Source organism: Trichophyton benhamiae (genome assembly GCF_000151125.1).
Source record: "Trichophyton benhamiae CBS 112371 chromosome Unknown contig01293.0, whole genome shotgun sequence".
Taxonomy (NCBI): domain Eukaryota; kingdom Fungi; phylum Ascomycota; class Eurotiomycetes; order Onygenales; family Arthrodermataceae; genus Trichophyton; species Trichophyton benhamiae.
In genome coordinates this window covers 2,067,270-2,093,879 of record NW_003315113.1, presented here as the reverse complement: position 1 = coordinate 2,093,879, position 26,610 = coordinate 2,067,270, and the positions used below count along the sequence as shown (strand labels likewise).

The following is a 26,610-nucleotide window of genomic DNA, read 5'->3' as shown; positions in this document are numbered from 1 at the left end:
GTGACAAGGAAGAGAGAACCAAGGCGCCTTTGCGTAACTCGCTGACGGTCTATTCGCCAATGGCCTTGCAAGGTTGCGATCAGAGCCAGATATGTGGCTTGCCCGTGCTGCGAATGTGCGCCCGCCGCGGCCTGGGATGGCCCCGTTGGCGATGCTGGCGACGCCTGTGAACTCGTTGGCCGACGAAGACCTAACGACCTGGCTAACAGAACACCGGCACGGCAGTCCAGCCGCTCCAGGCGCCATCCCACAAGCCGGCGTCTACTCAGGCCTACTACCGGACGCGTGCCGTCGTAGTTCGGTACGCCAGCAGTGAAAGTGTAGCTGGCAGAGTCCTGCCGTGCGTTGCAAGGCCGCGAGATAGACAGGTAGCTCGGTACTTCGTAGGATAGGATAGATAGCTAGAGAGACGGCGGACGGCTTCGGCGAGCCGTCAGCGGCAGCCTTTTTGCCTCTGCCTCTGCCTCTGCGTCCCCATGGCCGTTCATCGCGAGGCGGCCGATGCCTTCTGACATTCTGACATCCAGCGGGCCGCCAGCTGCGGCGTAGTTATATCTAGTTATATCGCCAGAGATGTTCTCTGCACTAGTGTATAGCTAGTCTACGGAGTCGTTAATGGTAACTAGTAGGATGCGCCCGGCGGAGCGACTGGCTGGCGTCAAAAGCTACAACACCAACATCAACATCAGCACCGGCAACAACAACAACAGCAACAACAACAACAGCAACAACAACAACCACTATTCCCGCGTCCACCACGACACTCCCAGGCCCACGAACACGCCAGACCGCACGTCGACCAGGCGCATCAGTAGCAGCGAGACAAGCGGACGGAGGAGGCGGGCCAGCGAGCATCCGCATCCCCTGGGTCTCCTGACACGGACAACTAACTGCCAACACCAACGCCTTCAACCGCTTGCGGCTTTCGTCTGCCCGGAACACATGGCGCGCCAGCGAGCCTCCTCCAATGCCTCCACGATCCCCTCGCTGCCGGACCGCACCCAGGTACGATAGCTCTCGAGCCGTCTTTCTCCCATGGCGACGGAGCCGACGCCTGATGATGCTCTTTTTGCTGATGGCGCTGTTTCTTGTGTTTTTTTGTTTGGCTACATAGGAGCTCGGCAGCATGTATGATTATCTGGCAAAGGTGATCCTGCTGGGGCCCAGCGGTGCTGGAAAGTCCGTTTCAACCGTTTCTCTTCTTCTTCTTCTCCTGTCTAGTCTGTGCTAACCCGAGTGCTGGAGGTCGATAGATCCTGTTTATTGCATCGATTCGTGAAGAATGAATGTACGCTCCTTGCATAATTCAAAATCCTACAGCGAATGCCCCATATCTAATATCCACGTCAGGGCGGGTTCTGTCCTCGCAGACAATCGGCGTCGAGTTCTCTTCCAAGATAGTCAAGGTTGGGTCGGGGTCGAGATGGAAGAGGATAAAGCTCCAGCTGTGGGATACTGCTGGCACCGAGAGATTTAGATCAGTTTCTCGGTCATACTATCGAGGAGCTGCTGGGGCCATTCTCGTCTACGATGTTGCATCCCACTCGTCGTTCAGCGCTCTCCCAACCTTCCTTATGGACGCTCGTGCTCTGGCATCTCCCAACTTGACAGTGCTGCTGGCTGGAAACAAGAGTGATCTGGCTGCGGATTCGGCTTCGATTGAGGAGTACTGGGACGACCCTCTCCGACCTCCAGCGACCCCGTCCAGCACTTCAAGTAAACAGACGCCGTTTCCCTTTGATTCTGGTGGATCTCTTCGCTCAATAGGCAGCCCTGGAGTGGGAACTAGACTGACGGCAACTGTCTCACCAGAGGGCCGCGATGTATCGCTGGAAGAGGCGTCGAGATGGGCGTCCAAGTCTAATATACCTGTTGCAGTTGAAGTGTCTGCTCTGTCTGGGGACAACGTGGACGAACTATTTAACAGACTGGCCCGAATAATCCTCACCAAAATTGAACTAGGCGAAATTGACCCTGATGATCCCCAAAGCGGTATCCAATATGGTGATGGTGGCATATATGGAACCAGTGACGGCGGAAGCATTCGGAGCGGCATCACAATTGACGACTCGCTCGCACAACCCCGGAAACGGAAGCCCAGAAGAGGCGCATGGTCATCCGGTATGAGAGAGTGGGAGGATGTTTTCCGTTCAAATCCTCCACGCCAGAGGAACGGCAGATGTTGCTAGCTCTTACAGCTCGTCCACAGGACTTACCCCCTTTCTCATTCCCTCCCTCTCACCCAACCTATTTTTTAATTCTAATTCATCTCGTTTACTGTTGCTTCCCTGTGCTGCATGATACCCTATTCACTAGACCTTACTCGATCCTGATATGTATAAAGAAACCTTCTTATTTAATTCTGGGTACCCCCATTCTCTATAGCCTGTCAGTGGTATTGCAATGTCTATTTGTGTTGAGAAGCTTTTTTTTTTTTAATTCCAAAGAGACGTGAGCAGCTTTATCAAGATTGATTGCCTAGCTGGTTACTCAGGCTGCTTATATTAGTTAAGGGGCCCGGAAATTCACCCCAATATTTGTATAGGTAGGAGCCTAATCTGAGCAAGCGCTCATCCCATCATTGAAATAGAGACAACGATCAATCATCTTCCCCCGCAATGAGCGTTTTGATCCCTTTGCCAGCCTTCACTTCCAGAAACGCCTGCTCGGCATCCGCGAATGCCACCACTTTCGTTACCAGCTCTTTGACGCTGATCTTCCCAGAGCCAACCAGATCCAGAGCGAGTTTATAATCGCCGCTGCTATATCTAAAGCTGCCTCTCATGTTCAACTCCTTTGTGCATGCCGCCATGATAGGAAAGCTGATCTCGTCTCGCCCCATGCCGCCTTGGACATACGTTCCGCCCGGCCGTGCAACATGGATGCCAGTATGGACGGACTGTTCAGCGCCTGACGCATCGATGACCACATCCGCACCACGACCGAGCCCATGCTCTGACCGTAGCTTCTCTGCGTTTTCCTTTGGCGGGATCCTTTGAGGTAGAAACACCCCTGTGGCGGCATACTTCTTTGCAAATTCCAGTCTTTCTTCCTGGATGTCAACAGAGACGACCTTGGCTGCTCCAAACGCCCTTGAAGCTGCGCAGCATAGCAATCCAACTGGACCAGCACCAAATACCACGACTGTATCGCCGGGCTTAACCTCTGCCTGGCGAGTGATGTGGACAGCAACTCCGAGTGGTTCCATCAACGCACCGTCTTTCAGATCCATGGTATCAGGTAGCTTGTAGCAAAAATCTTCTGGCAAAACATAGTACTTTGCAAGAGTTCCATCGTACGGGGGAGTGGCGGCAAATACCATGTCGACACATAGGTTGTATTTCCCGCTCTTGCAGGGCTCGCATCGCCGGCAGCATATGCCTGGCTCCAAAGCCACTCTATCACCTACTTTAAGAGACTGGACGGCAGAGCCTATCTCGGCGACTATGCCGCTGGACTCATGGCCGAGTACCATCGGTTCCTTCAGCACAAACGGGCCTATAGACCCATGGTCCCAGTAATGAACCTAGCAGATACCACGTATATCAGTAACGGCGTTTGGTGGCAGGTAGCAGCAGTATTAATTGGCGCATTTATAGATGGGTATGTAGCTACTTCACATCCTAAGATATACGCAGAAAGGAGATGCCGGTCATACTTACATCACTGCCACAAATTCCTGTATACTTCACGGTAATTAGGACATCATGAGCATCTTTCAGTGCTGGTACTGGACGGTCTTCAAACCTGACCTTCCTGACACCGTCTAGCACAAATGAAAGGTTCTATAAGAAAGGGCCTGTTAACAGATTGTGTATTTGTTCTGGATTAGTTACTCATGGCTAACCCCCTCCGCCGGGATTGCTTACCTTTGGGCCACCCGCTGCCATGCTGGAGAGTTGTAACTGGTGCTCAGCGGTCTTTTGGGCAAGTATGTAACTAGTTACTAGTTAAATAGTTGGTTATAGCCTGCAGGGTAATTTAACTAGATATATATAGCTGACACTGCTGGCATGTGGGAGTAGTAAGTAACGGTCAACAGTCAACTATCCAATAATCCGAATAACCAGACAGATCATGAACCAGCTGGTGGACCAGGTAACAGCTGGAAGCTCTTGGAGTGATATGAATGCCATCATCATCAAAACTCTGACGTGGAGAATCGCCGGGGCTTGGGCCGAATCTGCTGACTCCGGCAGATGTAGATCCGGCTCAAGGCCGCAGCTCGAGATGTCTAGGCTCTCTTGAAAAGTTATTTACCCCTGCGAAGGTAGTTAAGAGATACATATTCTTGAATAACGGTATTCTTTAACCGGAGCTCTGTTCGGAAGAATGGTCACATATGCTAGCAGTTCACATTCTAGCTAGTCTGGTTACGATAGTCAGGTAACTAGTTAATGAAACAACAAACTGCATGTCAACCAACTAACTAGCTAGTTAACTAGGGCAGTCAGTTGAAGTAGAAATTATAATTATGCCTTAACTCACCCCGAAGCTCGTGCAAACCATATCCGTTGCTAGAAGAAAGGTAATCAATAAACGAAACGTACGCGAAAATCACTCCAGATACCGCAGAATAAGATCATCTACATTCCCGCTCTTTAACCCATGAATACCAATTGAGAGAGTCTCTCCGGGAACGAGGTCTACACAATTGTCATCAAAGACCACCTCCTCTGAATTCGAAAAGACGGCGAGCCCTTTCACTGGAACTTCCGCAGATAATCGAAGAAGACGCTTGTCTTCCGAAAGCGCTATCTTTGGTGTGCGTGGAACTTGGAAATCAATATATTTCAGAGGCTCTGGCCAGTTGACATAACGAGCAACTTGCCGACCATTCCGGATGAGATATGCAGCAACCACTGTTTGGGATGGCTTCCCCGAGCCTTGTACTGCTTCTTGGATTTCCAACTTCCCTAGTTCTATAGTTCGGTTCGCGGGAAATGCAGTTTCTTCTTTAATATTCTCTAAGTGTGTCTGTTGCCCACTGACGATATCCCAGGCTCGGAGCTGTACTTTTCCAGTAAAAGGTTGTAAGGTGAGGTTAGTCACCCATATTTCGACTGTAAAAGAGGCTGATCCGATACCCTCAAGTGAAGCCCGCTGGATAGACCGTTTTATCCCAACAGTAATGGGGGCCAGTTCTCTTTTTATAGCAAAGTACGCATGCTTCGGGCGTAGGTTATAATCAGCGATTGACCATGAAATCACTGGCCAGCAATCATTGAGCTGCCATACTAGAACTCCACCGCAATTTTCCTTTCCTGGGCCTTGCCATTGACGCTTCCATAGGCGGTAAGCAGTTGACACACATTCTGCCTGCATTACTTGCGTGCAATGTAGATATTGCTCCAACGGACTAACCTGGTACCGAATATTTTCGACCAGATATGTAGCCAAGCGCCTTTCGTGGCCAGCTGCCTTGTTATGATAGTCTAGAGTAAAAGAATTTGGGTATCTATCCTTGTCGTTGATACCCATTGAAAGCATGCTATCAATGGTACCTATGTTCGGGAGACCTTGCATGCCAAACTCAGACACAAAGCGACCGCTCAGCTTATCAAAGTCTTGATACCTTTCCTGTGTCCCGTGCCAGACTGTTTAGTAGTGAAAGTAGAGTTAGCAAACCCTCAAACTAGTTGGTACCCTAACTTTACATACCATTCCATTGATGAATGTCTCCAATAGTTGGGTCACTGCTGGTCTTTCCACCATAAGGGGACCCAAAGTGATAATACGTATCGGGCGTAAGTTGCTTTGTCACATCCACTAAAAGTTTCTCATAAATATAGCGGGCAGGGAAATTAGTCTTCAGCCAGTTGCAGGGATCAGTATCAGAAGGATCATATTGCAGTTTTTCACTCTCCCTGTAGGCATAGTCTTCGTTATTACCAGCCCAAATAACAATAGACGGGTGGTGCCTCAGTCTTTTGACATTAGCCTCTGCCTCCTTTTCAACTGACTGCAGAAACTCTCTGTGGGCAGGATAGTTTCCACACGCAAACATGAAATCTTGCCAGACAAGTAGTCCGTATTCATCACATGCTTCATAAAATGCATCTTGCTCATAAATACCACCACCCCAAACGCGAAGCATGGTCTGATTTCCATCAACTGCCATCTTGAGCCAGTCACCGTATCGTTGTGACGATACACGGGGGATAAAGCTATCAGCAGGGATCCAGTTACTTCCCCCACAGAATATTGAGGTATCGTTTATTCGAAAGAGAAAAGTGCTTCCTTGGCTTCCTTCAAGGTTTCGTTGTACTAATTCAACTTTTCGAAGCCCAATCCTTTTGCAGCAAAAATCGAGGGTTTGATCCTTTCCCATCAGTTTGGCTTGCAACGAGTACAAAGGTTGGCTGCCGTATCTTGCAGGATACCAAAGTTGCGGGTTTTTCAAATGTATAGTTGCCGCCGCCTTTCCATCCTTCACTGAGGCAGATACGACAAATTGGTTTCCAGAGTCTTGCTTTTGGGTATCGAGTGATAGGCTGAAGACCACATCAGATGCATATCCTTCCACCTCAGCAGTGATTGATATTTCAGCTTCTTTCAGACTGCTCTTGAATTTGGTGGTGTAGTAGAGGTCTGCAATACGGGCAGAGTATACCTCAAGGGTAATTGGGCGCCATGGACCACATGTTAATAAGACAGGGCCCCAATCCCAACCCTACATATTTCTCAGAAGTGCACACGCAAAGGGTCAATCATGTTGACGTAAACATAATATATAGTGGCACTTACATAGTGATATTGTGCCTTTCGCACAGCAAGGCGACTCGGGTCTCCGTTCCAGCACCCCCACTGGTGCGTCGGATGCTTTTTTTGTTCCTCCTTACCTCGAATAAAAGCACTATCGAAAGTAATCTCAAGGACATTGCTTTCATCATCCGATCCACGGAGCAGCGAAGTAATGTCCACTCTTTCGGGAATGAACATGTTGTCGGTTTCGAGAATTTCTTTCCCGTTAAGATGAACGGACGCGTAGGTGTCGAGTCCATCGAATGCAAGAACGGCCTTCTCATTCTCCCCTAGCTGAGGGGCGACAAAGGCAGTTCTGTATACCCAGGCCTTTTCGCCAACCCACTGAGCCTGTTTCTCAGCGATCCCAATGAAAGGATCTGGGATGATTCCATGGTGAATAAGGTCCAGATGGATGCAGGTAGGGAACTGCGAGACGGGAAGAAACTTGGAGGTATTCACGCATGCTTCCCTGAAGGTCCACGACTTGTCTATCGGGAAAAATCTTCGTTGGCCCATGGCGTCTTTGATTTCTTGTGGAGGAGAAGATTGGAGATGCTGATGTTGTTCGTAGACGACGGGTGTGGAATATAGCTGGTTGGGCACTCTGATATCTAACTAGTTACCACTCCATGTGGGAGTGGTCTCCGCTAGGGATCACCAGCCACTGGTAAAATAGCCCAGTCTGTCAGTCTCTGATTCGTGTATGACCTGTTCAAGGATGCAGCTCGTCCACCCCGCTGGACGGGAATGGAATAATCGGGAGGCTGTCTCCGTCAAGCTTCCCTGGTGACGTCGTAAAGGTCAGCTGACGGTCTATTCCTCCCAACTTTGCCATCCAAGGAATGCCAGGCTGTAATCTAACCCTAGGTCCAAATGCAGCCGTTCTATCTATATAGTTGGTGGTTTTATAGTCCACTCTCGATACTTTCTGAGCGTCAAGTTAGGCCTTGACGAGGCAGTTAAACTCGTGAACTAACTCGTTAACTAGTTAAAGTTAGCGCGGCCAGATGCCTTAGCTTCAAACGGTAGAAACCGAGCGCCGCTTTAAATCCTCCAATAGTTAACTAGTTAGTGATTGAGCTTCGAAGACAAAAAAAAAAAAAAAAAAAAACGACGGAACGCGACACGATATAGCGATAAATACACCTTCCATACGCTTAAGGGCTTCAGGGGAGCTTCATATTCCCCAAGTTACGGCCCAGAGATGTTCGGCTCCCGAGTTATATCGTCGAACACTGCGCTCTTCGCCGCTCGGCAGCAGGGACTTGCAGTCAATCGGTCCAGCTGGCACCGTCAATCGGTTCGCGGCATAAAAAGACAGCCAGCCAGAAACTTCGGGGGCTCTGCAAGATGTGAGCAAGAAGGAAAGAAGAGACAGGACTCCTTCAAGGGCCAATTGTATGAAAGTACGCAGCAACGACTGGACCGAGAACGGGCAGAGCTGCAACGTTTTGCGCGGATGCAAAAGCAATCTCCCCATATCCAATATACAGCAATGACCATCAGTAAGGCAGAGCTATTTTCCTACCGAGTCGCGTGGCTAAGCGCAATTGATTGGTACTTTCGGAACTGAGTCGCTAATATGAATTAAATTTTCCACTGTCTAGCTGTTATTGTTACGGCTCTCGGCTGCTACTTTCTCGGTACTCTAAAGCCAGCAGAGCTTCCGGCATCCTCTACTACGCCTCTTATCGACGCCCAGCCACCCCAACATAACGTTTCGTCCTCAAATCTACAAGCTGCTTGGGCCGATTTTGTCGAAATTGTAGGCAGAGAAAATGTGTCGACTGACCAGGGTGATCTAGATGAACATTCAGGGTCTGCATGGTCATCATACAGTGTGAGAGAAAATGAAAGGTCATTTCTTGTTGTCTTCCCTTCAACAACCGAGGAAGTTTCCCGTATCATGAAAGTCTGTCACGTCAGACTTATCCCAGTCACACCGTACTCTGGTGGAACTAGCTTGGAAGGCCACTTTTCCCCAACACCGGGAGGCGTTTGTGTCGATTTCTCACGCATGAACAAGATAGTTACCCTACATAAAGATGATTTGGATGTGATTGTCCAGCCGGCCGTTGGATGGGAAGATCTGAATGAAGAGCTGGCGAGGGATGGCCTATATTTTCCAGTTGATCCCGGCCCAGGGGCCATGATTGGTGGAATGGTTGGAACGGGCTGCTCAGGGACCAATGCCTACAGATATGGGACAATGAGAGAGTGGGTTGTCTCTCTGACAATAGTGCTTGCGGATGGAACAATCATTAAGACAAGGCAGCGGCCCCGGAAGTCCAGTGCAGGATACGACCTTACGAAGCTCTTCATCGGCAGTGAAGGCACACTGGGCTTGGTTACAGAAGCAACCCTGAAGGTAACAGTCAAGCCAAAAAATGAAAGTGTAGCCGTTGCATCTTTTCCGTCAATCCATCGGGCTGCCGAATGCGTAGCAAAGATCGTCGGGGAGGGTGTGGAACTTGCAGGCCTTGAAATATTGGACGATGTCCAAATGAAATGTATCAATGACAGCAAAACCACACGTCGCACTTGGAGTGAGGCACCTACTCTGTTCCTGAAGTTTACAGGAACAGAAACCGGTATTAAGGAGCAGATAAAAATTGTCCAGAGCCTGGCGAAAAGTGCCAAAAGCCAGTCGTTCGAGTTCACTCGCGGGAAAGATGAGATGGCCGAGCTATGGAGTGCCCGAAAGGCGGCTTTGTGGAGTGTTATGGCAAAGAGGCGGGAAAATGACCGAGTCTGGACCACGGATGTAGCTGTGCCTATCAGCAAACTCCCTGATATTATCGAGCAGACCAAGAAAGATATTGTGGACAACGGCCTCTTGGCTGGAATCTGTGGCCATGTCGGGGATGGCAACTTTCACGGTAAGTACCACAGTCAGGCCTCGTCGTGTTTGTTCTGATCTAACACGGTCTATCTTAGCCATCCTGCTTTTCAACGACAGTGAACGTGCTATCGCCGAAGGAATTGTTCACCGCATGGTGAAGCGAGCTATCGAGATGGAGGGCACGGTCAGTGGTGAGCATGGTGTTGGACTTGTCAAGCGAGACTATCTCGATCACGAACTCGGTGAATCAACCGTGGATACAATGAGAAAGGTGAGGGAGGATGGCCCATGTCCAATTCCTATTTCCCACTCCTTGCTAACCTAATATATAAATGAATAGATAAAACAAGCCCTAGATCCTCTTGGACTTCTTAACTGCAACAAGGTCGTTCGGGTAGAGCTGCCAGGGCATGGAGACGCAAAGAGCTGATAAAACTGGTAGCATGTACCCCTTTTGAGACCCCGATATGTATGAATAGAACTGCTTTGCACTAGTCACAGTCTTGCAGCAACGAATTGTAGCCACACAAGAGTCTGCGAGCCATCGACAGACAGCCCTAGCCTTGTCGATAGCAAGTTAACTCGCCCGACTAGCTAGGTATCTAGCTGAATGCCGCTTGGATAACTATCGGTCCCGACCTGCCGCCAGCCCTCTTTGGGACTCCGCGCCCGCCACGTCTGACTCACAGACTTCGATGCGGCTCAACACCACGTGTATAAAGGAACAACAACATTCCAACAACTTGTGTTAGCACGACACAACACGCCCTCATCGGTGCAGACATTCATGTATCGACCTACCTACCTGTCTCTATAATTCATACATTTCATACATCTTTTTGGTTGCCCTTCTGCTTGACGTCCTTTCGGCTTAAATAAGATTTGTCCATCACCTAGGCAGCCAAAATGGAGGGGCAGAAAACCAAGACAACGTCCATGGACTCCAGCTTCCCAGTCTTGTTGCCTGAGGACCCTACCCTTCATCTGGAGCCTGCGGAGTTCAGAAAGCGAACTTTTGCTTCTGTTGCAAAGGAGGCCAAGGGGAAAGAGAACTCAAAAACAACCGACTCTAATTCAGCCCTTTTTGCGCAGACGGTGCCGAAGGCTACCGAGACTATTTCCGCTGCTCAGTCCAGCCACGACTCCAGCGGAAACGCTTTTGTGGACGCTCTTGTCCAAGAAGCCAGAAATCCCGGAATTCAAAAGGTTTCACTCGAAGAGCTAGATGCAAAAAATTTGGCTCACACGGACAATGCTGGCGTTACCCACGCTTCTACAGAATCGCACTTGGTCGATCTGTTCCATACCCTAGACGGAGAGCCAAATGAGGAGAAGCTGACCACTCTAGAGCCTCTACTGGAGAAGGCATGGGCAGATGATGCCTTGGTTACTCTAAAGATTATTTGGAACTGTCGTAGCATCCATCTGGGCAAGGGGGAACGATCGATGTTCTACGTCGCCCTTGGCTGGTTGAAAGATAACCACCCGCAGACTCTTTTGACTAACTTACCCTGGATTACCCGCGGTGTCATCGAGAAAGTACCTCAAAAGGAGAGCAAAGAGAATGACACCCCAGTGGTTATTGAGAACCAAACGCTCGGAGTCGATGACTATGAGGTTGTCCATGGCGTCTCACATGGCTATTGGAAGGACCTTCTCAACCTTCTGGCGCTATCCGCTAATGATCAACTAGGAATGAAAAACCCCCAATCAGTTTTGAAGAATCGAACCAAAATTCCTCAAGAAACCCTGGAAAAGCTCGATATAGAACTGCCATTAAGAGCGAAAAAGATTAAGGTCTCGGGTATGGATGTCAATGAGAAACGCGCCTATTTAGAAATTCCGCGGGAGGACAGAATGAAAGAAGCCCATAAGATCATCTCAGTGCAGAGAGAAGCCTCGAAAAAGAGCAAACGCGCCCGGGAAACAAGTCATCATGAGAAGCTTTGGAAGAAATTTGAGAGTGATTCGTTCCATCGAGCTCTACACAATACTATTGCTCGCATGTTTGCGGACCAGCTCAGGAAGGATAAAATACTCCTGGAAGGGGGATCAAAGCAGCAGATGAAGGAGATCAGTCTCTGCGCCAAATGGGCACCATCTCTTGAGCGATTCCATGACAAACAAACCTTAATTGCAACGACTATTGCCGAGCTTTTGTTCCCTGATGAGGATATCAAGAAGGAAGGTGATACCAGGGAGACATATCTGAAAAGGGCACGAGAACAATACAGAGCCTCCTTTCTGTCGCCTCTACGGAAAGCACTTCAAGTGGTTGAACGTGACATATCGGCAAACAATTTCACGAACCTCAAGTATGCTCAAGTGCCGTCCCTTGCCATGGACTTATATAAGAAACTCTTCGCAAAGAAAGACCATGACAATTTTTTGAAGTATCTGCTTGACGTTCAAGCTGGCAAACAAACTATATCAGGAAGTGTTCTCATGCCTGGGCCATTGGTTCACCAATGGATCCACGCTCGAAACGATGAAATTTCCAGGCTGACTCTGAATTCTCAATGGGAAACACTCATTCAGCGCATAAAGGATAGCGGCTCATTATCCGATTCTATTGCTGTTTGTGATGTCAGCGGCTCGATGATGAGCTCACCTGTGAATGGCGCTACCATGTATGAAAATGCCATAGGACTGAGTCTTGTCCTCTCGACTGTGACGAAGGCACCATTCGGGGGCAAGATGATCACCTTTTCAGAAAGCCCGCGGATCGTGACAATAAACAAGGATGGGAACAAGAGCTCCTTTGTGGAACAGGTTGACAAGGTGCGGAATATGCCAGCGGGTTTTAATACAGACTTCCTCGCCGTATTCACGAAAGCTATCCTTCCGCTTGCCATCAAGAACGAAGTCAAACCTGAGGATATGGTTAAACGGGTTTTTGTTTTCAGTGACATGCAGTTTGATGAGGCGCGGGGTAACAGTGACCCATGGGCAACACATTATCAAATTATTGAAAAAGAGTATAAGGCGGCAGGCTACGAAGTGCCAGAGTTAATTTTCTGGGACCTCTCTCAGAGGAAAACCAGGTCGGCCCCAGTCACCCAGGATATACCTGGCACAGCTCTAGTAGGCGGGCAGAGCCAGGCAATGCTAAAAGTATTTTTGGAAGGAGGCTCATTTGACGATGGCGAGGCGGAGGAGGGTGAAGTGGAGGGTGAAGGGGAAGGCAGTGACGGATTTGAAGTCATTCAAAAGAAAAAGAAGGCTGTCACTCCCCTTTCTCTCGTCATGAAGGCTATCAAGCACCAAGCATATGATATGCTTAAAGTGGTCGATTAAAAGTTTGGCTATTGTTATTTTTATACCATAATTACTTTTCGTCTCGATTTGACGTAACAAGCGACATCCCATGACTAACCATAGTTTTAACGAAGGATATGAATGCAGCATAAAACAATATATTTTTCTTTTCGTTTTCCATTCTTTGATTGTTTATAATAAGGAGGAGAACATTTAGCTACATAGCAAGTAGTTTAACAAGCAGTTACAATGCATGTTTCTGCAGCGTTTCTGCATAAGAACTTAGCGTTGACACTCAAGAACGACGACGTCCATGGTGCTTGTGATGACGGCGGCGTCTCTCATCATCATCATCGTCGTCGTCGTCGTCGTCGTCGTCACTGTCTTTTTTGTAGCGTCTCTCGTATCTGTCGTCGCGACCATGATCTCTCTCTCGACTGCTACGGCGGCGCTCGTCTGTTCCATAATGGGAGCTTTCATAATTTCGCGATCCACGACCATAATCGTCGTCATCTCTGCGGGAATATCTAGACTGTTCCTCATAGCGGCCAGACGAATACTGATGCTCCCTTTGAGATGCCCTTGAGTCCTGATCGTCATAGCGGCTTGAAGAGTAACCGTGCTCTCGCTGAGAATATTTGCTCTCTCGGTCTCCATAACGGTCAGAAGAGCCAGAGTACTCTTGAGCCTCGCCGTAGTACTCGCTAGCTAACCCTCCAGGCCTACTAGATTGATCATGTCTAGCTTCATAGGTCCTAAAGAACAAAAACTGATCAGTATGTGCGCCATAAAGAACTTAGTGTATCAATAGAAAAACCTTTGCTCGCCATAATCCTCTCGTCTAGTATTCCCGCCGCCGTAGTCTTGGCCGTATCTTGTCTCCGATGGCTGGTCGTACCTGCCAGATTGACCATAACCAGATTGACGGCCCTCATATCCAGATTGCTCATATCTAGATTGCTGGTGTCCTCCTTGTTCGTAGCCTCCTTGCTGACGCCCTCCTCCATATTGGTATCCCCCTTGTTCATATCCGCCCGCTTCTTGCTGCTGGTATCTATAAGGTTGCTGATATCCCCCAGACTGATGGTGGCTGGGTTGATCATGCTTTTGATGATGCCCGCCATGACTACCATAGTCCTGACGACCATGGTTGTTTTTGGAGTGATCTTCCTCAAGGGCCTGCCCAAGGGCACCTGCAAGACCACCCACCAATCCACCAATTGCACCTCCGCCAACGGCTTCTTCTGCAAGCTTGCTTAATTCGTTTGCCTGACGTCCTCGCCCGTAACCACCACTAGCACCATGCCCGTGAGGCTTTTTAGACAGCTTTAGAGGCACACCACTTCCATGGCCACAGTCGTGGACACCTGGTTTATGGTTCTCTCCTTTCCTAACCCCCTCTCGACTTAATTGTCTTCTGACCCCATCATCGCCCTTTTCTTGCCACCATTCTTCAACTGCACCGAACATCATTCGACGGACATCTGCAGCTCCATCATCGCCGAAATCTCGGTGAGCGGGGTGATGGAAAACACCAGTAATGATCCTGTTTAATGTGCGGCTCGCATCAACGTTCGTATCATCCCAGCACTCCATTATCTGAGGGACAACCCATTTAACTACTTCCTGAGCAATCTTACCCGCCGGTTCGTTCAGCAGGTTAGAGAAATGATCCTTTGACAACATAGAGTGAGTAGGATCAGTTGCGTCATCGTCATTGAAGATATTGAGCTGTTCCTTCTTGCTGCTTTGGATAATTTCGGAAGAGCCAGTTTCCAACTCTGCTTTCACTTGATTGATGATTGGTAATACGTAGGGAGCAAGGACACTAAAAACGAAAACGTTAATCTGCTCTTGAATCTGCTCAATCAACTCTGGAAGAACGGGAATGTTTTCAATGGCCTTGTTGATTGACTTCAGGATGTTGTCGTGCCATTCTAGAACCGGGTATATCTGTCGGGTAACATCTTGAAGGTAGCGAGTCCACTCTTCAGGTTCGTGTGGTGTAATATTTTCTTGCTGTGCCTGGGCTTGTGCATTGCTCTGGAATTCGTCCATCTTTCCTGACTCGTTTCCACCGATAATGCCTGAAGGAATTTTAGCTAATAGCTCTTGGAGGAAGCTTTTAGTATTGCCTTGGTTTTGAGTTTCCTCGATAGCACCCTCGAGGCATTGAATCTCAGATTGTGTTGTTTTGTCAGAGAATTCTCCCATGACTGAGTGAAGAAAGTCCACTCCGCCAAAAGTTCCAGTAACAATTGGATAAACATCGTGCCGACACCCAGGAAGCTGGATCATAGTATTGCGACCAACATGGGGAAATACGTCTCGTTCACCCATCTCAATCAGACTCAATTCAGTATAGTTTGAATGAGCGGCGTAGTCCTCCAAGCAGTGTAGGCCGGTACCCAGCAAGCGAAGAGCTTCGTAGAGATCTGCCTTTTTACCTGAACGCGCATACTGTCTACCGAGCTCGATGCAGTCTCCAAGAACTCTCCTAACTAGGCCAGCTGAGGTATCAATTCCGATGTCCTCAGTAGCAATGTAGTGTTTCAGACCTATTAAATATCAGTCAACTCCATCACGGTCTAATTAGGAAAGCTAGTCTTATCCGTACCAGTTCGTTCATCAACAGATAGTTCCCTTCGTTTATCCACCGGTCCGCGTAGACGAGGGTCATAACGCCTTGCATCGGCCCCATCGGCGTATCCTAGCGGATTGTCAATGTGCTCAGTGGGTTGGTAGCATCCAAGACGGTCAGTAGTGACTTCGAACTCGTCAACACCATATCTTGATGGAACGATCATTGTCAGTTAAGAGGTATATTCACGTGTCTAACAATGAAACAACCAACATACCCAAAGGTTAAAAAGCCCAGGATCCAGATGAGGATACGAACAGCCTCAGCACTGACGTGTTTTACAGAACCAACATCCACAGCCTGACTGTAGTCTCGAAGCCAGTTACCGAAGTAGACGTGCATCACATCCATCTTGGAAAACTTTCGGCCACCAGCAGCGCGAGCCATGTACAAAGTCAACAGGACATCTTCGATATCTCCGTGACGGAAGTTGACACCCTCGATTTTTGAGATGGAGGCAATGTTACCGGCTCCAAAGGCGGCTGTCGGACTCGCAAAGACAAGGAAAAGAAGGGCAGTGGTGAGAATCAGCGGGCTGAGAGAAGTAGAAGAAGCCATGAGGGGCGCTCTGCGGCTATGTCGGGGTCTCTCTGTCTGGGGATCTATGGAAGGGTCTCACTGTCAGCTGTCGGTCTACCCGGTGTCTTTGTAGTGCTAAGATGCTGAGATGCTAGTAGGGAGTTTCTGTAACCAGAATAATATATAAAACTAGGTAGCTGTCAAGCCGCACATGCGGGGGGAGGGGTGAGCAGGTCAAGCCAACCTAGAGGAGAACGAGTTGACCGCTGTCGAATAACTAGCAGACCGTCTTGAATTTTAACGAGGGTTGGTGCCTGGCGAGCCCGTGGTCCTCTGCAGCGATGGCGAGATATCCTTGCCCCTAGAGGTCTTGTTCCAGGAAATAGAAGAGGTAAACATTCACTTCAGGCGTTTTGAGAATGTTTTCTTTGCCCCGCGAAACAAGATGGAGCTTCACTGCCGAGATCACGTTGTCGCGGACCCATGAACGCGATCGAGACAGAGACCGGGGAACTAACTACAAGGGAAGGCTATGAGGAAAGATTTAGTGGATATACTTAGCTTCAACGCAGCAGCACGATAAAGGTCGCCTCGAGCCCCTTCATGCGCTCAAGATATGCGTTCAGCTCGGCATCGTCATTAATAACTACTGGATGTTGTTGGCTACGGCTACGGTCTGCCGTATCAATGCCTTCGATTTTCACTACCTCCTGTGCATTCTTGATTCGGGATAAGATGGTGCTGCGCAATCCAGCTACAGACGGAATTGTGAGCTTATCAATCCACGGATCGGGGTCTTCGAGACACGGTGCAGAAGACTGTGGGTGTATGTGGAAGTACAAGGGCCTCGGGTTCACTGGAGCGTGAAGGCTAGGGTCAATGTAACTGAGAGCATGCGAGACGGCAGTGACTGCGGCCGTGGCAGGCTCGTGTTTTGAACCCACTATCCGGGAAGAATGGCCGTCTGTGGCGGCTTGTAGTAGAGAAGGATTGACCTGTGTATCATCCGCTTCGCCAGGGGGAACGGTAGACGCACTCGCAAGAGCTTCAGAGGCAAGAGTACTGATGCGGTTCGGGATGCAAGTGACAGTAGACCTGGATGGTGTTGACGTTGGAGGCGGTTCCTGACTAGACGATGATGGCTTTGGTGTACTGGCTCCGGGATGCGGTCTCTTTCGGGAGGAATCGCGTTTGATCTGGTCATCTCGGAGTCTTTTCATCACGTCTCGACAAAGCACCTCGACGGCCTTAAGTCTCGTTGCATGTTCAATATCTGTGCCGGGGGAGTTCAGGATATGCTGAAGGAGTTCGGATTCTCGGATCCACCGGTCCTTTAACTCCATCCACTGTTCATTGCCGGCTTCAAGCTTGCTAGTGATATGGCTCGCCTTGAGCACCTCGTAAAATGCGTTTCTAACCTGCCTGCTTTCCTCAGGGTTTATCCCTAGTGCATTTTTGGCCTCCGCAATTGTCATTCGTCGTTCCAGGGTGCGCATCCGTTTGGTAACATCAGTGCAAACGACGTCAAGGGCTAAAGCTTTTGCATCGAGGAGGACGGGCTCACCCCAGAATACTGCCTGTAGGTGCGTAGACTCATTGATAAGCCTATCCTTCGCCATTTGCCATTTCTCAGGCCCGGCAAGGGTTTTCTTGATAAATCCGGCCTCCTCGCATATACGCTGGAATGCCTCCCGGACTCCACGATAACTGTCGTTATCCAGGCTCAGATACTTCTTGCTCTGGTCTATTGTCGTCTCTGATGGAAAGCGAGGAGGACCAGGAGGGTCTGGTGGTAGTCCTGCCCATTCACGAGTCCGCCTTCGACGTCTCTTGGTAGCCCATCTTTCCTCGCTTTCAGCTTTCAACTTCTCTAGTCTCTCCTTGCGCTTAGCGGCAACGTTCTCTGGCACATCGGAGACAGCATGAGGGGCATCGGCATCGGTACTGGTACCGATACCACCACCTACCCCATCAGCTCGTTCTCGCATCTCTTGGCTGCCATCTGTTGCTGCTACCTGCTTGTGTGCGTCTCTCTGAAGCCGTATCAGTTCATTCTCTAGCTGCTGTGCCTCATCACCGGGAGCTGGTGAAGCTGAGCGTGCTTCTGGAGTAGTAGTAGCGACACTGGCAGGTCTCATGCCATTGGGAACCCGTAGTAGCCACCTATATTTGGCCCGTACTCTCATGACTTCGCGCTCCTTGACTTCGTATCCTTCTTCATTGAGAATGCGAATCATATCGCGCTGCGATGTATTGTTCTCCCATAGCTGCTTGATGCGCGCCACAAGCTCTGCTCTTTTATAGGCCGGATTCTGCTTTGAAGGAAATCCCCAGCGCTTGAACTGGGTCTGGAATGCTCGTTTACTACCAGCCTGTCAGCATAACTCTGCGTATCATTGAAATTTTACAGCAATCAGCCTCACCTCGGGGAGAACTGGTGGAATGCCCGCATGTACTCGATAATGTCCTCCAGCGGCTTCTTCTCCTCAATGTACATCCTGTAACAAATATCTCTCTTGCCCTCCCAATCATACACCATTGTGGCGACTCGACGCCGGCGCCGGCGCCCTCCCTTGCTCCAGTCCTCGTCCTTGATATGCCCTCGCTCTGCCACTGTCCTCCTGCCCCCCTCTCTCCCTGTCTTCTTGTTTCTCTGTCTCCCGGTTTGTCTCTGGCTGGCCTGGTCGGGATGTGCAAAAAAGCTGCACTTTGTGGCGATCTCGTACGCCGTATGAAAATTCTGGTCTTCGACGCTCACCGTAGCTGAGATTACGTAATTTACCACGTGAATTCAACAATCACGAATGACGTCATCCCGGCGCTTATTTTTACTAGGTTGTCAAAATACACAAAAGCCTAAGTCAACATCGGCGAGATATAGAGAGGAAAGATGGAGAAGAGCCAATTGATTCACTTGAAAGTGTCGACAGTATCGGAGGTAAAACGCCAGCAAGGCCCGCTATACATGCTCATACTTGACGAAACAAACAAAACACCAACGTAGGCGAGTAAAAATAGGGCAGGACGCAAAAAAAAAAAAAAAAAAAGACACTCGGAAGATGCAAGGAACAAAATCAGGGCTCGAATGCTGCTGGATCTCACCACCCTCATGGGAGATATCAAGAGGCGAGGGCAAAATGAAACAAAACAATGGGGAAACAAGCACCATGCAGGGACTGGTTGGGACGAAGCTCTGTTTGTTGAGCGCTGGTTGCTACTGATGCGCTTAGCAAGGGAGAGGGCCACGGAACAAGGCAACAAGGAACAAACAGTAGAGAACAAGGGGCAAAAAACGAGACTGAAACGAGCAGAATATGCCAAAAAACGATATCGTTTCCTTAGACCAAGCCCGTCCGGCAGACCCAGCTCTCAAAGTCATCTCATGAAAAGTAAAAACAAAAAGAACCACTAACAAGGTTGTCTCGGTGCGTTGCGGCGTGTGCATTTGTGAAAATGCTCTAGTTAGCCTACTTTTTTCAGCTTTTTTCCTATCTTGAATATCTTAGTGCGTAGCCAAGTGAGGAAGAGAACCCAGGCGCTCTTTGGGCTCTTTGGCTTCCATGTGATCTTAGCGGCGTCGTCGGCGGTATAAGAAGAAGTTGAGTTCTTCCTGCGGCTGTCTTTCTCACTCAGCTTTGAAGACCGGCGCAAGGTAAAGTCAGAGATGGACCGCCTTCCACCCGTGTAACTGTTGTAGGAGTTTTCACGCTCCAGCCGACGGAGACGGCGCTGCTCCTTATCGAGGGCTTTGGAATTCTGTTCATCACGTTTCCTATTTTTGGCTGCCTCCCTGTCCTCGAAGGCCTGACGAGCTGCCTGCACGGCTATGGCGCGGGCGGCGGGATCTACAGTGCTAGGGCGGCGGGATCTCGACCGCAATCCGAATTCTAATGAGTTCCTGGAGAGAGGGGCCGTGTCCCGGGGAGAAGGGCTGTTGTTGTTGTTGTTGATGTTATTGTTATAATTATTGTTGAAGACACGACCGAAGGAAGTAGAGCGGGTCTTTGTAGGCGGGTAAGTAGTAGTAGTCTCACTTTCTATTTGGATAGAACTCCGGGGTTCGTTGTAGATGCTGGGAGAAGGAGAGCCAGGGAAGAGGTCCTGGCTGGTGGGAACAGGGTCGTCAAAGTCTGTCACACGCTGTATACCCTCGAGGTGCGAGTCGGTGCTGGCAGTGGCAGAGATCTGATTTGATAGTCCCAGCGGTGGCGTGTAAGGACGGGGAGTCTGGCGCATGGGATGGACATACTGGCCACCGGGGCGAGGAAGACTTCCGAACGAGAGCTGGGACGCACCGCTGGCCGAACGGTAATGACGGGCGACGCCGAGAGAGCCAGTTGTAGAGCAGTCGTCGGCACCGCGGTCCCTGCCGCCCAGGCTGTTGTATATTCCCAGGCCGTTGTTCTCGCTGAGGGAGACAGACAGATCTATGCCGGTACCGGATCGTTTTCGGTGGGGGATACCTATCCTGCCGAGGGACGACATGGTCTGAGAGGACGAGTCTGAGCAGCGAGAGAGCTTGCGAGCACCGTATCCGTGTGCATGGGTCTTGTATTGAGGACGTTGAGGCAGCGACGAGTCGAGGCGTGTGGAGGATGAAGCAGCTAAGACAGCACCGCCATGCGAGCAGGACGAGGTAGCAGAAGAGACAGCAGCGCCGCCCGGGACGTCGACGTCATCGTGGTCGCAGGCAAACTGTGGAAAGGTAGCTGGTTCCTGTGGTTTACTATGGCAACGAATATAAGCGAAAAAGGTTCGAATGTCAGCGATAACAGACTTCGGCAGGTGAAGATGGACGACGGGATATAACAACAGGAGAGAGAGCCCGGGAAGACGGAGGGGAGAGACGGAGAGAGAGAGCGACGGAGCGCAAACGAACCTTGCCACGACTCCTACAGCGGCCGCCTTCCTGAGCCTTGTCATTATCTGGCCAGAGACGAGAGGCTCGACGGGTTCAGCCATGGGGACCCTCGTTCTCATCGACTGCGGCCGTCCTGGCTGAGCGTTGCTGGCTGGGCTGTCTGTCTCGCGGTCTCCCGAGCGATGCAGCGCCCCGGACAGCGGCAGTGCGATCACTCAGCCGGGTCCAGTGGCTATAAGGGGTGTCTATGGTATGAAACAAGCATGTTCAAGTCGTCTTCGGCAGTGATATATATGTGTGGTTGGGCGTGTTGTTGGGGCCGTCGTTGTGGCCGTGGGCGCCCGGGGCTTAACTCGTTACTCTAGGTAGTTAGATAGATACAACGACAAGCCCGGTGCAACAGCAACGAGAGAGGGAGAGGGAGAGGGAGAGAGAGGAGACCGCCTCTTCGACAGGCTGGCGGGCTCTGACAGGTGTCACAGGAGGAGACAGAGAGGAGACAGCGAGGGTGGAGGAAGCGAAGCGGCGGAGAGAAAAGGCCGGCGTGATCAGCTCGACATACTGTACAATCCGTGTCGCCCGCCTGGGTGTGTTTGGGATCCTCTGGTAGTTAACTCGCTCCTACGACAACGACGACGACGACGACAACAACAACAGCGACAACGACGAAGGACACGGACTGGCAGGCTCAACTACTACTAGTTATACACAGCTAATTAGATGTATGCAGCCGACGACGGGTCTCACATGCGGCCTCCTCTGGGTGGCGCCTCTCTCCCCTCCCGCCGAGGAATCGCATTTCTGCGCCTTGCATGCAGAGCAGGCTGGACGAGCCACCCGCAGGCCGAGCAGGACGAGCAGCGGACGACGCAGAAGGGAATCAGAGCGACGGAACTGCTCCTCGCTTTCTCCCTTGCTAGCTGGCTATCGCACAGGCCGGAGGGGGAACGTAACTAAGGATGTAACTCGCTACATGCCAGCCAGTGGATGCCCGGCAACGACACAGCAGACGGCCAGACAGCAAGGCCGGGCAGGCCGGGGACCCAGGTCGGAGATGCATCTCAAGGGCAGGGAGAAGAGGCCTGGAACCCACTGCCGTCGCCACAGCGGCAGGGCTGGCCTCTGGACAGACATCGACTATACTTAATTATACACACCTAACACTTTAACTACTCGACTCAGGCAGGTCGGGAGAGGACACGGACAGCCCTATGAAACAGACAGACAGGTGGGCGGCTTCGAGAAAGCGACTGCTGGCCACTCGCGGTACACCCTCTGCTGCGTCTGGCCTCGCAGGAAAAGGGCTGTTCACTGCATCCCGGAAGAAGAAAAGAAAGACAGCGGCATTGACTAGTTTATATACTGAAAGAACTTATATCTATAGTCGGATGGCTATGTACAGAGCGGCTACTTGGTCGATCCATAACCGATTGTCGACTTACAGAGTCACCCGGAAGACAAGCACCTGGGTGTCGACGTTGAAGCCGGACTTGTCTGCGTACTTGAACTTGCCGAAGTTCAGATGGCCTGGTTCATGGTCAGTCAGTATAATTATAAATTAGTCACTCGGAGGCAGAAGAGAAGAAGAGAAGAAGAGAAGAAGACGTACCGTCCTGGGTGATGTAGTCGTTGTCACTAAAGGAGATCAAAAAGTACTCATTCTTGCCGTTGTCCTCAAACTCCTTGGACGGATCGACTGGGACAAGGGCAAGGCTCTCCCACTTCTCGTTTAGTAGATGCTCGTCCTGCGCGCCGCCGTTGTGCAGCCTGAACTTGCCCAGCTCGGAGTTGAGGTTGTAGTCTACGAACGAGCAGTAGTCCAGCGGGTTGATGCCGTCGTCCAGCACGCCCTCGCTCGAGGCGATCGAGCCGTCCGCCTTGTCGTTGCTCTTCGACTTGATGTCCGTTGTCTGGGTCGACTTGGAGATGATGTCGGCATGGCGGTAGACGGACTCGGTGTACTGGGCCGCCCGGCCTGCGTTGCTGTCTCGGGACAGAATGAGAAAGTCGCCCGTTGGTAGATAGTGGATCTCGGACTGCGAGGCCGTGATGGTCGCCTTGCTTGGGTCTTGCTCGTGCGGGTCGACAAAGGTCGCCAGCGTCACCACGTACTCGTGGGTGTACTTGGGCGTGGTTCCGGAGATGTCATACTCCAGCATGCGGGCCTGCTTTCTGTACCGTTTCTTCGGGCCGCCGTCGTTATTCAGCGCAGACTGGATTAGCACGTACAGCGTCTTGCCGTCTCGTGAGATGGTCAGTCCTTCGAAGCCCTGGTTGTTGTTGCGTCCTGTTTCGGGGTCCTCTGGGTCCGTCTGGCGATCGGGCTCATAGATTGGAGGGGAGGCGGCGCTGAAGCTGACCTTGCCGTTTCGACGGGGGATGTACGCATCTGGAGGCTGGATGGCCTGCAGCATGCGGCCTTCCCGCGAGAACTTGTACACATAGGGGCCGTACTCGTCAGAGACCCAGAATGCACCGTCGTTGCCAATCACAATGCCCTCGGAGTCCAACGAGATGCGTCGTCCACCTGCGCCGCTGCCGCCGAATCCATCTCCAGGGTAAGTAGCCACTGGCATTCCGGGGAAGCCTGGGTAGCTGATGTTTCCAGAGAAGTCAGCATCCAGCCCGGTCATCGGAGTGCCGTCAGGATCTGTCAGCAGCAGCGTGTCCAGGAGCTTGATCTCAAGATTGGGGTTGGATGGGTTGGAGACGGTGGCACCGGGTGCCAGAGTCAGCTTCAGGCCGAGCTTCTGGATACGGCTCTGCACGTTCAGCGTGCCCTGCGTGTTCCTGCAGTTTTTAGTTAGCCAATAACTATGTTCTTATTCTTTCCGTACTTCGTAGTACTTTTGTCGACGTACCAGCCGCGGTCGGGGATAGCCCAGGCAATACCCTCATAGGTACCATCTGAGTTCTTCTTCCACGATGCCTGCTCGATAGCGATAGAGCTTCCAAAACCCCCAAGGGTATCTCCGTACTTGTCAACAGCATTCGATGGGACAGTGCCGTATCCAACGAGGCCGTTGTACTGGTATGTATGTGAACCACACTTGGTCTGCTTGACAATGGGTAAAGAGGTCTCCGCGCGATGGCCCTTCTTTGGCAGGCCATTGACCGTGGTGGCCAACAGGCCAGAGACAGCGCACAGCGAATATATTAACGACGATACCATGATGATGGACACGACACAGCTTGTTCCTCGATTGAGCAGTAGCTGTCTATGGCCGGTTTCATCGTTCGGGGAAGACGAGCTCAACGTTATATATCTGGCCAGCCGCCTCCGATCTGCCTTGAGCAGGACAGCAAGCAAGCGAGCTCTCAAGCTCCCGCCCGCCAATAATAATATTGAATGCGATCGATCTCTCCCCTCCCCCTCGGCCCTGATCGTCGACCCATGCTGGCTGCCGGGGCTGCCGCCTCGCACAGTGGCAAGGCTCCTCACGACTCCGGCGGCAGCGCAAGGACCAGACAAGCATTTTGCCCTTAAGCTGGCGAGTCAGCGGCCGAAGATGGGACCCGACTGTGCTTGTCCGAGGCGTTTTTATAAAGCCAGAATGTCGACAGCGAGCAAGGTGGATAATCCGGGGATGCCTTGATGCAGGTCGTGCGATGCTTGACAAGCGCCATTGGGCCGGCTCGTTAGTTAACTCACCAAAGACCGTCCGTCCCCAGAGAGAGTGAAAAAAGAAAAGAAAAGAAAAAGAAAAGGGGAGCGAGCGACTTCAAAGCCGAGAAGCTCCGTCTTTTGTTTCTTATACACATTTATGCACGTAACATTCAATAAGAACTACTCTCTGTGGACTGTTTGTAGTCTCTTGCAGTTTTGGACTAGGGTGATGGTGAGCTGCGGTTGCTAGCTCCTCAACAAGTAGTTAACTAACTAGTTGACGGATAACGAGTGTAGTTCAACCGGGGTCAACTAAGTCGCTAGCTTGAAGAACCATTGCTTTTTGGATATTATTCGGCTGTTTTGTCTGACTGACCGGTAAACTAGATACAAAGTTGACTGTGTGGTAGAAGCAAGGTCAGGGCCATCATACCACTGGCTATTTATCACGCTTAGGAGATCAATCTCTGGCCTGTTCCCAGGTAGTTGGAACTTGCGGGAACTGCTTTGCGCTGAGCCCCAGATCTTCGAAAACTTTATCGCTGTCTGTACCAATACCATTGAATTAATTGTAAGTAGTTTGTTAGCAGGCTTTGCAAGGGAAAACGATATACTCAAACAAACACAAAGAAAATTCAACGTTATAGGGAGCAAGGTTGGGCAGACCACTGCGAAATCTATGACTAGGGAACAAGGGTAAGCTTACCGTTCAGCGCTTCAGCACGTATTTCATCCTCACCCTCAAGATGCTCGAGTTCCTCACCTGCATCCTCTTGTCCCGGGGCTTTTTCTTCGGTCTTACCTCCCTTGCCTAGGTGGCCTTGCGCTTCGCCTAGCATCATAAACTGTGCATTCGGATAATCAATGAATTTCGGTTTAAGAGGAACCCAGCGGAGGTCGCGGAAGTCATCTATCACACTGCAAGAAGAAATCATAAAAAACAAAAAAAAAGGAGCAAGGCGTCAGATATATCTATGCAATGAGCAGCGAGGAGAGACGAGCGTGGACTGACCTTTGTGGATAGTCTGGGGGCTTTGGCAGCCTTGCACTGGATGGGCCAGGGTACTTGGGATTCTTCGAGGCCACAATGAAAGAGCCTTTCTCTCTTAAACCAAAATCTTTCTGAACCTGAGATAACTCAGTTGGTATTGTCAAAATATACGCCAAGTGTGAGGTTCTCGTGGTCGAAGTGAGTGCATAAACGCCTTCGGCTAACGGGGTAGCAGTAGGCGAAAATTGCGTGCCTTTCGTTTTGGTCTCATATTCTTCACCCAAAAACGATTCTTTCAGGGTCTTCAGATCGACCCCAGCTTTCTCAACGAACCCCATGTACTTCTCGTGGCTTGATGTGGGAACTGTTTTCTTAGGCAACAAGAGAAGTCGACAGTTGTTTACATCCCCGGCAAGCCCGGCACTTAGGTTAGCCTCAATGGGCTGAGGGCGGAGAACAATAAAGGTACGGGCAACTTCATCGACACCTTTTGGTTCTTCAATCCCAACTTTACCCCGGAAGAAGAAATATATGATCCCCTCCTCCATAATGTTGGGTGGTACACTCTCGCCCCGGGAACTTTCTGGTTTTGTGTCTTTGGCAGCTTTTGATTTCTTATTCCCATAAATATCAGAGGGTTTCATTTCACTGGACTCTTCAGCCTCCTCGTCTTTCACATATGCATGATGAGCCTGAGGCCTCTCAGCTTCAGATTTCGTTGGCTCATTTTGCATTGTGGTATCCTTCGCAGGCTCCTGTTTTATTACTCCTTCATCTGCGGATGTCTTGATCTCATCCTTGGTATGCTTCTCTCGCTTTGGTTCCGGAATATCTTTCTTAGACGAAGCCTTGCGCTTTTGGCCTGCTTCGGTCGATTTCCTCCTGCCCTGTTGTGCATTTTCATGCAGGGCTTCATTTGCCTTCGCTGCTGCATATCGGGTAGAGGTGCGAGTTGCCATTGCGGGACTGTGGAGGGAAATTAGGCGATATCGGGCAATTAACTAGGAAGAATATGCCCAACTTGAAGATATTTGTGATCAATTGAACCGCTTTGACTGCTTGGACGAATTTAATGGGCTCTGCGACGGCTGCCTCCTCCTTGACGTCATACCCACCTAGGGTACACCTGGGCACCTGGCAGTTT

At 50.5% G+C, this 26,610-nt stretch overlaps 11 protein-coding genes across 11 annotated transcripts; 4 read left to right on the top strand and 7 right to left on the bottom strand.

Annotated features, from left to right (window-relative positions):
• Positions 1–630: 630 nt before the first annotated feature.
• Positions 631–2,189, top strand: ARB_04705 (uncharacterized protein; the record flags this gene model as incomplete). The annotated part of the gene is made up of 3 exons (XM_003017775.1): positions 631–1,005; positions 1,115–1,220; positions 1,321–2,189. 3 exons carry the CDS (start codon positions 631–633, stop codon positions 2,187–2,189), a joined length of 1,350 nt encoding a protein of 449 aa, XP_003017821.1.
• A 410-nt stretch (positions 2,190–2,599) lies between these two features.
• Positions 2,600–3,890, bottom strand: ARB_04704 (sorbitol/xylitol dehydrogenase, putative; the record flags this gene model as incomplete). The annotated part of the gene is made up of 3 exons (XM_003017774.1): positions 2,600–3,498; positions 3,659–3,785; positions 3,870–3,890. 3 exons carry the CDS (start codon positions 3,888–3,890, stop codon positions 2,600–2,602), a joined length of 1,047 nt encoding a protein of 348 aa, XP_003017820.1.
• A 667-nt stretch (positions 3,891–4,557) lies between these two features.
• Positions 4,558–7,582, bottom strand: ARB_04703 (beta-mannosidase, putative; the record flags this gene model as incomplete). The annotated part of the gene is made up of 4 exons (XM_003017773.1): positions 4,558–5,597; positions 5,662–6,673; positions 6,748–7,362; positions 7,481–7,582. The coding sequence occupies 4 exons, from the start codon at positions 7,580–7,582 to the stop codon at positions 4,558–4,560; spliced, it is 2,769 nt and encodes a 922-aa protein (XP_003017819.1).
• A 369-nt stretch (positions 7,583–7,951) lies between these two features.
• ARB_04702 (D-lactate dehydrogenase (cytochrome), putative) lies at positions 7,952–9,914 on the top strand (the record flags this gene model as incomplete). Its single annotated transcript, XM_003017772.1, has 3 exons — positions 7,952–8,252; positions 8,355–9,626; positions 9,685–9,914. The coding sequence occupies 3 exons, from the start codon at positions 7,952–7,954 to the stop codon at positions 9,912–9,914; spliced, it is 1,803 nt and encodes a 600-aa protein (XP_003017818.1).
• Positions 9,915–10,495: 581 nt separating this feature from the next.
• On the top strand, positions 10,496–12,886 carry ARB_04701 (uncharacterized protein; the record flags this gene model as incomplete). Its single annotated transcript, XM_003017771.1, has 1 exon — positions 10,496–12,886. The coding sequence occupies one exon, from the start codon at positions 10,496–10,498 to the stop codon at positions 12,884–12,886; it is 2,391 nt and encodes a 796-aa protein (XP_003017817.1).
• A 256-nt stretch (positions 12,887–13,142) lies between these two features.
• Positions 13,143–16,046, bottom strand: ARB_04700 (uncharacterized protein; the record flags this gene model as incomplete). Its single annotated transcript, XM_003017770.1, has 5 exons — positions 13,143–13,555; positions 13,746–14,013; positions 14,057–15,405; positions 15,465–15,637; positions 15,706–16,046. 5 exons carry the CDS (start codon positions 16,044–16,046, stop codon positions 13,143–13,145), a joined length of 2,544 nt encoding a protein of 847 aa, XP_003017816.1.
• A 524-nt stretch (positions 16,047–16,570) lies between these two features.
• On the bottom strand, positions 16,571–18,546 carry ARB_04699 (uncharacterized protein; the record flags this gene model as incomplete). The annotated part of the gene is made up of 2 exons (XM_003017769.1): positions 16,571–18,371; positions 18,431–18,546. The coding sequence occupies 2 exons, from the start codon at positions 18,544–18,546 to the stop codon at positions 16,571–16,573; spliced, it is 1,917 nt and encodes a 638-aa protein (XP_003017815.1).
• A 546-nt stretch (positions 18,547–19,092) lies between these two features.
• On the top strand, positions 19,093–19,419 carry ARB_04698 (uncharacterized protein; the record flags this gene model as incomplete). Its single annotated transcript, XM_003017768.1, has 1 exon — positions 19,093–19,419. One exon carries the CDS (start codon positions 19,093–19,095, stop codon positions 19,417–19,419), a length of 327 nt encoding a protein of 108 aa, XP_003017814.1.
• A 50-nt stretch (positions 19,420–19,469) lies between these two features.
• On the bottom strand, positions 19,470–20,969 carry ARB_04697 (uncharacterized protein; the record flags this gene model as incomplete). Its single annotated transcript, XM_003017767.1, has 1 exon — positions 19,470–20,969. The coding sequence occupies one exon, from the start codon at positions 20,967–20,969 to the stop codon at positions 19,470–19,472; it is 1,500 nt and encodes a 499-aa protein (XP_003017813.1).
• Positions 20,970–22,430: 1,461 nt separating this feature from the next.
• Positions 22,431–24,040, bottom strand: ARB_04696 (uncharacterized protein; the record flags this gene model as incomplete). Its single annotated transcript, XM_003017766.1, has 2 exons — positions 22,431–23,658; positions 23,730–24,040. 2 exons carry the CDS (start codon positions 24,038–24,040, stop codon positions 22,431–22,433), a joined length of 1,539 nt encoding a protein of 512 aa, XP_003017812.1.
• Positions 24,041–24,935: 895 nt separating this feature from the next.
• Positions 24,936–26,425, bottom strand: ARB_04695 (uncharacterized protein; the record flags this gene model as incomplete). The annotated part of the gene is made up of 3 exons (XM_003017765.1): positions 24,936–25,021; positions 25,182–25,393; positions 25,488–26,425. The coding sequence occupies 3 exons, from the start codon at positions 26,423–26,425 to the stop codon at positions 24,936–24,938; spliced, it is 1,236 nt and encodes a 411-aa protein (XP_003017811.1).
• Positions 26,426–26,610: the final 185 nt, after the last annotated feature.